An 11,975-nucleotide genomic window follows, 5' to 3' on the forward strand; every position below is an offset into this window, starting at 1 on the left:
TGCTGCTAATGTAATTTAACGATATCCTCCTTTAAAGGGGTTCTTCGTGTTTGACCCAAGTGCTTTCAGAGTCTGAATTTTAAGATGCTTCAAGATTGTAACTTCAGAATTAGTCTGCTATTCGGTATAGTGTGCGAGAGTCACAGGGACATTTTCAGGAGCAATATTGAGATTTCTATAAAGGCATGTACGTGTGATAACGAATATGATGGAACGAATTAAATTACCTGATTCACAGCAGAAAAGGTGTGACTGAATGGGAATTGCTGAAATTTATTCTTCTGTAACTTGAGTGTGACGAGCTTAATGGAGACAGTAAATGTGTGTCTACGGAAAATATCTGTGGTCTATTGTTCTGTGAGACAATTTTCTTCCCTGAAATTAGGAAAGGTCCCTTAAGAAAAGTTAGCATCATAATAGAGGGTTGCAAAGAGCAAAAACTTAAGGACTTTATTTTTATATTTTAATTTAATTTTAAAATAAGGAATTAATTTAAAAATACAATCTCATCAGAAAAAAAAAAACAATTTTAAGGTTCAAATGTTTCTTGCTGTATTTTCTCTGGTTCAAAATCATTTCAGGGGCACCTGGGTGGCTCATTTGGTTGAGTGTCCGACTCCTGACTTCGGCTCAGGTTGTGGTCTCAGGGTCCTGGGATCCAGCCCCGCGACGGGCCTCCTACTCAGAGGGGAGTCTGCTTGTCTCCCTCTCCCTCTGCTCCTCCCCATGCTCGTACTCTCTCTCCCTCTCTCTGAAATAAGTAAATAAATCTTTTAAAAAATCATTTCAATATTATTATTACCAGCTCACTATTCACCTCTCTTGCTTTTCAGTTATTAAATGCTCAAGGTTCCAAGTCTTCAAATTCCATTTTGCATGTTTGTATTGTATTTTAATAGCTTTTCCGAATCAAATATCAGTTTGAGTTTCAGTTTGTTTATTCTAAAATAATAAACATACAGTGATGTGATCTTTATGGGATTAATTTATTTCCTGCCCTGATATACTTTATCACTGTTTATGTTTCATGCCCCATATTTTAGCAGTTTTGTGCAGTAATTTCTGTTATGGGTGCCATTGTCTTTTTGGTTCAGGCAAAAAATGAAATGAGTTTTTCTGCTGCCATCTTAACATTTGTCTACATTAAATAAATCAAATTGGCTCATATAAAATTACTCAGTGCATCTATAATTTATTAAGGCCTCTGAATCCTCACTCCTTAAGTATATTGGTTATAAAAGAAATACTTAGACAAAAATGGGAAACTGTCAAACCAAGTTTATATAGTAAAGTAAATTTAAAATATGAGAAGGTGTTGTGTGTGTGTGCACCCATAACTAGGTACTTGGCATAGTATAGTATAGTAGTAAACACTAATGTCATTGCAACTAGGCTACCCAGGTTCAAATCCTGATTCTACTTTTATTTTTTTATTTTATTTATTTATTTATTTATTTTTTAAAGATTTTATTTATGTATTTGACGCAGAGAGAGCACAAGCAAGGAGAGCGGCAGGCAGAGGGAGAGGGAGAAGCAGACTCCCCGCTGAGCAGGGAGCCCGACGTGGGGCTCGATCCCAGGACCATGGGATCACGACCCGAGCTAAAGGCAGAGGCCTAACCAACTGAGCCACCCAGACGCCCCTCTACTTTTATTTAGATGAGTCACTTTACTGCCCATGGTTAAATTCTCCTCGCCTATAAAATGAGAGTTATATTAGTTCCTTACTCATAGGGTTGTTAATATTAAATAAGTTAGAATAGGTAGAGCATTAATAACAGTTCCCCACACGTTGTAAGGGCTATAAAAAGAAACACACAAAATGGGAAATCTCTTAATAAAAGAGAATATATTTTAGATATTAATTTTCAGGGGGAAGGAATAATGGAAAAGGAAGAGTCTCTCTCAAACACTCCAATGGTCCTTTGGATATGATTTTATTTCCTGTGAAAATGCAGCCCAAAACTCATGTTTTCATGTAGAACCCTCTGCCTGTGAATTTGAATATTGAGTTCTGGAGAATGACAGAATGGCCTCGGTGGATTTGAATATAGGAATGATCTTGCTATTCCAGATAGTCGTTGGAGTCCTGGGGAACTTCTCACTCTTATATCATCACACGTCCCTTTACTTCAGGGGATGCAAGCCAAGATGCACAAATTTGATTCTCAGGCACCTGACTGTAGCCAACTCCTTGGTCATTCTCTCTAGAGGGGTCCCAGAGACCATGGCAGCTTTAGGGTTGAAACATTTCACCAATTATGAATGCTACATTCTTTTATATGCTCACAGAGTAGCCAGAGGTATGTCCATTTGTTCCACCTGCCTCTTGAGTGTCTTCCAGGTTATCATGATCCACCCTGGCAACTCCAGGTGGGTAGACCTTAAAGTGAAAGCTCCAAAGTACATTGGCTCCTCCAGTATCCTGTGCTGGGTGCTGCACATGGGGGTAAATATGTTTTTTCCTATTTATGTGACTGGTAAATGGAACAACAAAAATATTACAAAGAAAAGAGATTTGGGATATTGTTCTTCACAGCATCGTGCCAAGATCGCAGACTCAGCATATGCAGCAGTGACATCTTTCCATGACAGTTTGGGTTTGGGACTCATGACCTTGGCCAGCAGCTCCATGGTTTTCCTCCTTTCCAGGCACAAGCAGAGGGTCCAACACATCCATAAGAACAGTCTCTCCCCCAGACCCTCCCCTGAGTCCAGAGCCACTCAAAACATCCTTGTTTTGGTGACTACCTTTGTATCATTTTTTGCCCTCTCCTCCATCATTTATGTTTACTTGGCTCTCTTTGATGATTCCAGTTGGTGGCTGGTGAACGAACGCCGCTGTACTCATCACTGCATGTTTTCCAACCGTTAGTCCCTTTGTTCTCCTGAGCCATGACCCCAGCATATCCGGGCTCTACTGTGTCTGCTGTGGAAGAAATACATAATTCCCTCATCTCATCAGAGAAATATGAATTGTCCTCCTCCTGTTCAATCGTGGATGCACTCAGACCTCAAAGCATGTTAAGAACAATTATGAACCAGTTTCACTGCAGAGAGAGGGGTGAGCAAGACAGACTGACAATGGCCTAATATGAAATAGTAAATAACAACAGCACGGTACATGAACTCTTCTGTAATTAACATGTGTATACTTAGTTGTTTTTTTATTAACAGTTACAGTGCAGAAGTTAAGATTCCATAGAACAGTCCTGAAATAATGTGAGGATACTGGAAATATCTTTGAATGTGTAACTTTCAAATTGAGATATATTAAAATTTCCCAAGATGTACCTGAGCTTGGAACTGTAAAGACAGTCAGATAAGAGGGAATAGCATGTGGGTAGTCTTCCCAGAAACTAGGGATGGGAGCGGTGGTCCTGATTTGTGATGCAAATGGCCTGGGGTGAAGCTGGAGGGAAAAATCAGGTTTTACTTATTGCTGGCTTTGGAGGCTGTGTTGCAAATATTGTGCTTTATATCCTAAGAGAAACTGGGGACATTTGAAATACGATAACGCTAATGGAGAAAGATGAGCATATTAAAATATTTTCAGGTCAACATTTGAAGAGTAAACTGCAGGGGACAAAGAGGAACATAGGAAGATGTGTCAGTTGAATTTTACAAAGGGTGCAGGTGGAAGGGACGCCTGGGTGGCTCAGTCGGTTAAGCATCTGCCTTCAGCTCAGGTCATGATCCCAGGGTCCTGGGATCGAGTCCCGCATCGGGCTCCCTGCCCCGTGGGGAGCCTGCTTCTCCCTCTGCCTCTCTCTCTCTCTCATGAATAAATAAATAAAATCTTTAAAAAAACAAACAAACAAACAAACAAAAAACAAAGGGTGCAGGTGGTAGGCAGCCAGTAAACAGATTGGGTGTATAGGAAAAGATTGAATGGACTTTGGGGATGTTTAGAAGGTAGATTGTTCTGTGTTAAATCTTGGTGGCAGTTAGCTATGTTGGCGAAAAAGACATTTCAAGATGGACTTCTGCTTTTCCAACTTGAGGTTACAAGAGGTTACAGAGGAGCATTTCACCAAGCTTGGGGCAGTAGATAAGTAGCAATCTGAAGCTGGATGATGTGAATATATTTTGTTTAACGAGGAGTATTATCCCTTTTGAAATCCCCACCGGAGCAAAATGGACACCTTTGAAAGGAAAAATAAAAGGGTATTAACTCAAACATAGAAATACTTTAGGGTGGGGTGCCTGGGTGGCTCAGTCGTTAAATCTCTGCCTTCGGCTTGGGTCATGATCCCAGGGTTCTGGGATCGAGCCCCCGAGTCGGGCTCCCTGCTCAGCGGGAAACCTACTTCTTCCTCTCCCACTCCCCCTGCTTGTGTTCCCTCTCTCACTGTCTCTCTCTGTCAAATAAATAAAAAAATTTTTTTTAAAAAAGAAAGAAATACTTTAGGGGCGCCTGGCTGGCTCAGGGGGTAGAGCATGTGACTCTTAATCCTGGGATCGTGAGTTCAAGCCCCACATTGGGTGTAGAGATTACTTAAAAATAAAATCTTTTTAAAAAGAAATACCTTAATATAATTCTGTTATTAAATCATAAACATTTGCAGTTTTTTAAAGTAAACATTTTATTTTGGAATAACTTTAGATTTGCAGAAAGTTTGTAAAGATAACACTGAGTTCCAAAATATCTCTCACCCAGTACCCCAAATGTTACCATCTTAACTTTACCATGGTTTATTTGTCAAAACTAAGGAACCAACATTGGTATGTTACTATTGCCTAAACTCCAGACTTTATTTACATTCCAGTTGTTTTAACACTGTCATTTTTCTCTGTCAGGATCCAATCCAGGACATCACGTTATATGTCATCAGTCTCTTCTGCTCTGTGACATTTTCTCAGACTTCCCTTCTTTATCATGACAGGTTTGAGGAGTACTGGTCCCATACATTTTAGAATGCCTCTAAAGTTGAATTTGTCTGAAGTGTTTCTCATGGATAGACTGGGTTTATGGGTTTTTGAGAAGAATATCACATCTCATCACAGCATCTGGCCTGAGAGGTTCATGCAATTAACATGAGTTATCTTGGATGATGTTAATCTTGATCAGTTAGCAAAGGTAGTGTTTACCAGGCTTCTCCACTGTGAAATTACTCTGCATGCCTTTCCATATTCTGTTCTTTGGGAGACTCTAAGCACAGCCCACAGCCAAGTGTGGAGTCGGGGGAGGGAGGGAGGATGCTTGAGGGTGGGGGTGGGGTGTTGAGTTAAGCACCTCCTCCTGGAGGGCAAAGTAGCCCCGTATATTATTTGCCATTCTTCTGTGTGGAAGCTGTGTCACTTCTCCCTTGTTTATTTGTTTCTTCAACTCATTTATACGTATTTTATACTTTGTGCTATAATTCAATGCTATGTAATTTATTTTGTTGCTTAAATTTTTCCAGCTTTGGTCACTGGGAGCCATGGTATAATAAAACATGTACATCTGGTCTTTGTCTCAGGTTCCTGGCTCAGAGCTCCAAAAACCTTTGAGATTTTCTGAGTGGTAGGAGTGTCTGTATTATATTAAGGAGGCAACTGTGGGCAGGGGTTCCCCACATAGCTTCAGAACAGGGGACTGAACACCTTTGAAAGACCAACTGCATGATTGGATTGGAATACTCAGCTGCCCAACCTCTGGGGAGGGGAAGGAGGCTGACTGGAGACTGAGTTCAGTCATACGGCCAGTGATTTAACCAACCATGCTTAGGTAATGAGACCTTAATTTAAAAATCTGGAGAACCTCCAGGGAGCTTCTTGGTGGGGAACAGAAGCTACTATGTGGGCAGCCCTCCCAGATCTTGCTCTATGGATGCCTTCATTTGGCTTTTTATTGCTGTCCTTTATAATAAGATGATGTCAAACGACAAAACTAAAACAATTTAGTAACGAGTTTGCTGTCTGTTATTCAAGGGAAGACAACCCTTGATCTGGGGGAGGACAGAGCCTCACAAGGGTGGAGCGCTCTTCCTGAGGGATTTGGGGCGAGAGCGAGTTTTAGAAGAGGCGATGCAGAAACCTGGCATGACTGACTAGAAAGTCAGGGATGTCCTTATAAAGCCAGCAGGCACTGTTTTCCATGGTAAGGTCAGCTAGCTGAAGCTGAGTTGGAGGATTGTCATTGGTGTATGTTAGGTTTCCTTGCAGGGTGTTTCACGTAAGAGCAGTCTAACTTAGGTTTAGATTTGTGATGCGGGTCGGGCTACTGGGGTGGCCTCTGTTTTAGGGGTCCCGATAGACAAATTAACTTTATCGAGGATCGTCATACATACAGTACTTTCCTGAGTTCTGTGAGTCTTCCCAGCAAATATCCAGCCAGAGGGGATTGTGGGAAGCCTTAAATTTGTAGCTGGCTGGCAGATGCCTGGGTTTGGGAATGCCTGCCTTGTAGGTGGTGATTTGTGACTGGGGGCAGTCTCGGGAAGGGCCTTGCCCTTAACTTGTGCGGTCTGTACTAAGCAAAGAAAGTCAGAATTACATGGAATTGCAGGACACCCAGCTGGTATCAGAGAATTGTTGACAGGGTGCAGTGCGGGAGTCCTTTCAGGTTTCGCTACTGTGTCCCTTTGCTATGTCCCCAGGTTTTTTTTTTTTTTTTCAAGATTTTATTTATTTGAGAGAGAGTAAGAGTGTGCCCGTGAGCGCACAAGCAGTGGAGGGGCAGAGGGAGAAGCAGGCTCCCCGCTAGCAGGGAGCCCAATGCGGGGCTCCATCCCAGGAACCTGAGATCATGACCTGAGCAGAAGGTAGACCCTTAATGGCTTAACCAACTGACCACCCAGGCAGCCCCCAGTTTTTTGTTTTTTGAGCACTTCCTTACTCTTACATTTTGTCACTGCAAGATGCTCCAGGCTCATCTTGTATTTTCCCTGCTCCTGCCATAGATTCAGCCATATCTCCAAGGAGGCTTTGATTAGAGAACAGTGTTAGATAAAAGATGTGGGTGCTGGGTGTGCTCCTTTCTCCTGGCATTTCATTGCTGTTAGGCCCTCTGAGTAGACCTACGAGATCTCTTTACACATATATCTGTAGTTCTCTTTATCCACCTGTCTACTCGTGTCCCCACAGCTAAGTGTGTGTTCATATGTCCCTGACTCTGATCCAGGACTTCAGGGTTCATTTAGCCTTCCCCCTTGCTTTTCTGTACCTATCTGCATTTATCGAGTGTTATGGCACGACATGCCTATGAAGTTTTGCATCCTCCACACTCCCATGCTCTCTGCACACCACCTCTAAGCCCCTCCCTCTGTCCTCATTTGTACCCTGGTCTACAACATGCCTGCACGTGCCAGCTCTGCCCGGGCAATGCTCACAGCACTCTAAAATATTGCATGTGGTAAGTATCATCTTTGTGGGTTGTTGCAGGGATGGAAGGAGTGAAAAAGGTGGAAAGTGCTCCTCTCCCCCATCTTCAGGCATCCACGGTCAGGAGATTCCTGTATTCTCCCACATCTGAGCACATTGAGATACACATGTGCATGCTGACTATGAATGCGATCCCATACGGGGGACTGGGGACGTGAGTGCAGGGGTGAGGGTGTGTAAATGTGAGTGTATGCTTGTATTTGATGAATGTGTGCATGAGTGTGGGTTTGCTGTGGAGTGTTTGTGAGTGTGTATACCTGTGTGAGGGTATACGGCTGTGCATTTGAGTGTGTTGTACGTATGCGTGGGTGTTTGCACCTGCGTGTAATGTTTGTGTATTTGTGTGTCTGGGAACTAAGGGTTGTCCACCACTATGGCTCTGATCTCCGACTTGGGTATCGGAGTATTTGATAGTGGGCATGGACCAAATTGTGTGTTTGTGTGTAGGGAAAACGAATGATTACTTTGAACTCAGGTTTCTTAATTAATTATAAAAGCAATCAGAGCTGATTACTGAAAACTCGGCAAAAATATAGCTGTGGAAGGATGTGGTAACCACCCAATGCTATTTAAATGAGTATTGGCTCATAAGAGAGTTAAAGGAATGATAGAATCTGCCCATTTAACCATCTGATCCTGGGGCGCCTGAGTGGCTTTAGTCGGTTAAGAGTCTGCCTTCGGCTCAGGTCATGATCCCAGGGTGTCCTGGGATCTATCTAGTCACGCGTCGGCTCCCTGCTCTGTGGAGAGCCTGCTTCTCCCTCTGCCTCTCTCTCTCATAAATAAATACATAAAATCTTAAAAAAAATAACCATCTGATCCTGGTGCTTTCATTTGTGAGGGTCTCATAAACTTCTCCCTTTGGGTAGTTATTACTCTGTTCAGACTTTCTGTTACCACTAGGGAGATCAGTATTGGCAAAGCATATTTTCCTAACAAATTTCGGTATCATCTACACTTTCAAGTATATTGGCAAATACGTCCAATGAGTCCCAATGTAAATTATCATCTGCATATTCTTTTTTTTTTAAAGATTTTATTTATTCATTTATCTGAGAGAGAGAAAGAGAGCACGTGAGAGGAGGGGGGAGGGTCAGAGGGAGAAGTAGACTCCCCGCTGAGCAGGGAGCCTGATGCGGGACTCGATCCCGGGACTCCAGGATCATGACCTGAGCCGAAGGCAGTCGCTTAACCAACTGAGCCACCCAGGCGCCCCTCATCTGCATATTCTTCTCTTTGTGATTATAACTCTGCAAATCTTTTTTGGACACTTTATCTGATTTCATGTCTATGCTTATAACTTAAATGATACGGCATCTCAGTGGTCTGAGTATTAGAAAGAACTCCATTTTGGGTAGAATTTCTCAGCAGAGCAGAGAATCCAGGGAAATTCAGGTGTTTCACTAACAGTCCCTCAACTATCAGACCTCAGCATTTCCTGCCCTCCCCCTGAACACTTGTCTACCTCCAGGGCTTGTGGAAAAGAGAAAGCCTCTCCCAAACATTTGAGAGATGCTAACTGGGAATTTGTAATTCTTTTTTGGCAAGTAGCAATTGGGGGGAAAAAAAAAGTTTTCCAATGATATTCTCAGTTCCCCAAGCCTGACCTCTCACTGCAGTTCTGAGGGGAGGGGAGGTCACAGAATCACACACCCCTATCTTAGGATCTGGCTGCCTCTCTCCCACGTGTCCTGGCTGCCATGACCTTCACGGAGCCCACTGTCCTGGCAGCAGGAGGGAGTCAGTGTGTATTTTCTATTTCAATTTAATAGGCAGAGTCTGTATTGAAAAGAGGTTTTTTTGTTTGTTTTTTGGGGGTTTTTTTTTGGCCATGCGGTTGTATTTGTCGTTGTTATAGAATGTGAAGAGTAAATCAATTTCTTACCTTTGTGATGGTAATATCAAGTTCCCAAACCCCAAGTAGGAATGATGCCATCCCCAATATTTTCTTGCTTATTAACTTTCTCAAATACTTTGGTCTGTTTTTGAATTTTTATCTCTACTGACCTGTCTCGTTCAAGAAACATGTTTCAGAGAGCTAGCTAGCCTTATTTTTTCCTCTTTTTTCTTTATTCTTCAGAACACTTAACATGAAATCTGTCCTCTTAATGGATTTTTAAGTGTACAATACATTGATGACTATATGTGCAATATTATACAGATCTCTGGAGCTTATTCATCTTGCTTAACTAAAACTTTATCCTCATTTTTTTTCTTTTTCAGAGTTTTCTTGCCTATCCTTATTTGTATTTTCATCTGTAGGATTTTTTTGCAATAAGCTGCCTAGCTCCAATGAGTAACTGATAGACCAAATTAAATTTGTGTAATTAGTTTAGGTATTGATGTTTGATAATATGGAATTTTCACTGATGTGATTTTATATTTGTTGATGTCTACTTTCATATATTTCAGAAATTTTAGTTAGTTTCTCATATACATTTGATACATTTTCATTGATTTATTCTGATATTTTATCTTATTCTGTTGTATTACTATTTTAAGATTTTATTTTTTGATCCTTTTGTAATTGCATCCTCAATCCCCAAATATAACTTGCAAATTGTAATTTTTGTTCATATGCAGGCATTTGTTTTATATAATTTGAAGTCATGTCATGGGTTCAAATTGATCTGTAATATATTATCATTGAATTGCCCCATTCATGAGGATGATTAACTGCTATCCCCTACCTACAATAAGAGCTTCTAGGTGGAGGAAAGTCAAGGTGGAAATGTAGTAGAGGTGAAAAGGAAGCAGCCTCCTAACCCACACCTGCCATAAAACAAACTCCATCTCGATAAGTAGAATACATGAGGTATTAATTTTTATTTCATCACATGTAATATGGAAATTATGAACCAAATATAAGACAATACCCAAAAATGTTTATTTTTCTTACAGAGAATTTATATACATTTATACGATGAAAGACTCTGTGATCCCCGTATAAAATACAAATAGGAAACTGTATAAAAGAAAATATATAAAATATGACTACGTTAGTTTTAATATCCTCTCATAAATAGGATAACTTGAAATCTATAAAAGAGAAGACAATTCAAAATTAGGCATATAATATGAGACAGCTGTAAGAATAAATACATACGGTCAATAACATGAATACATCTCGACTCAGGTCTTACGATTTCATCAAACTGAACGATACAGCCATCTCTCCCCACAGAATGTTACCCCAGGCCTGTGGCCTCAGTGCTGCAGGTGGGAGGCCGAAGACTTAGAGCCGTTTCAGCATCAAAGGGGAGGATGTAAGTCTGCTTCCTTCGCCACACGTTAAAATGCGCAAAGACGCATGAATTACACCCTGATACGTGTTCTCATTATAAAATAAGGCAGGGCTGTCCCAAGATACTCAAAATGCACGAAAATGTCTGTCTCCCCATTCTGAGTCCATGTCGGGAGTACCTTTCCTCGGACCACCCCAGGGTCCTCTGGCACTTACTGCCACACTGTGTCTAGAACGCGCCCTGCTCGTTTGGGGGGAGACTCTGAGCCGGAGCAGGGTTCTGTTCCCACGCCCGGGCCTAACCCAGCTCGGGCCCCGGGGAGCCCCGGGCTTCTCCCCCACCGCGAGCGGGGGCCCCGGGGCCCGGCGGCGGGCCTGGGACGAGCCGGCTCTCGGCCGGGAAGACGCAGGCCGCCTGGCCGGCCATGGCGAGGACGGCCTGCAAGGCCGCGTCCGGGGTCCCCAGAGCTCCCCGAGCCCCGAGCGCTGCTCCCGGCTCAGCGGGCAGTGCTCCCGCTGCTCGCACGCCTGGGCCGCGTGCTGGGCGATGGCCTCCGACAGGGCGCGCAGGGTGGTCACCAGCCTCTTCCGAAGTGGAGGCGCCCGGTGTCCCGGGGACCCGTGTCTGCCGCGCCCGCCGCGCCCGGCGTCTCCCGGCGCGGGCGTCCGCGGTGACCTCGCCCTCGCAGCCGTGGTCCTCGCCCGGCGCCCCCCGTCTCTTCTTCCCCGGGGTCACACCGCGCTCCGCGGTGACCTCGCCCTCGCAGCCGTGGTCCTCGCCCGGCGCCCCCCGTCTCTTCTTCCCCGGGGTCACACCGCGCTCCGCGGTCTCCTCGCCCTCGCAGCCGTGGTCCTCGCCCGGCGCCCCCCGTCTCTTCTTCCCCGGGGTCACACCGCGCTCCGCGGTGACCTCGCCCTCGCAGCCGTGGTCCTCGCCCGGCGCCCCCCGTCTCTTCTTCCCCGGGGTCACACCGCGCTCCGCGGTCTCCTCGCCCTCGCAGCCGTGGTCCTCGCCCGGCGCCCCCCGTCTCTTCTTCCCCGGGGTCACACCGCGCTCCGCGGTGTCCTCGCCCTCGCAGCCGTGGTCCTCGCCCGGCGCCCCCCGTCTCTTCTTCCCCGGGGTCACACCGCGCTCCGCGGTGTCCTCGCCCTCGCAGCCGTGGCCCTCGCCCGGCGCCCCCCGTCTCTTCTTCCCCGGGGTCACACCGCGCTCCGCGGTGTCCTCGCCCTCGCAGCCGTGGTCCTCGCCCGGCGCCCCCCGTCTCTTCTTCCCCGGGGTCACACCGCGCTCCGCGGTCTCCTCGCCCTCCAGCCGTGGTCCTCGCCCGGCGCCCCCCGTCTCTTCTTCCCCGGGGTCACACCGCGC

The 11,975-nt window shown here is 44.8% G+C and overlaps 1 protein-coding gene across 1 annotated transcript; it reads left to right on the forward strand.

Moving 5' to 3' along the window:
- The first annotated feature begins 1,168 nt into the window (after nt 1-1,168).
- Nucleotides 1,169-2,931, forward strand: LOC123856118 (vomeronasal type-1 receptor 2). Its single transcript, XM_045892271.2, has one exon. It carries the CDS (start codon nt 2,030-2,032, stop codon nt 2,873-2,875), a length of 846 nt encoding a protein of 281 aa, XP_045748227.2. The 5' UTR covers nt 1,169-2,029; the 3' UTR covers nt 2,876-2,931.
- The last annotated feature ends 9,044 nt before the right edge of the window (nt 2,932-11,975 follow it).

The sequence above is a fragment of the Mirounga angustirostris genome, unplaced genomic scaffold (genome assembly GCF_029215605.1).
Source record: "Mirounga angustirostris isolate CCGP_5_RB_7025 unplaced genomic scaffold, mMirAng1.0.hap1 SCAF_16, whole genome shotgun sequence".
NCBI classification, from domain to species: Eukaryota; Metazoa; Chordata; class Mammalia; order Carnivora; family Phocidae; genus Mirounga; species Mirounga angustirostris.

Excerpts from the sequence above, each read along its gene's own strand:
- LOC123856118 (XM_045892271.2), top strand. The coding sequence starts at position 2,030 with ATGGCCTCGGTGGATTTGAATATAGGAATGATCTTGCTATTCCAGATA.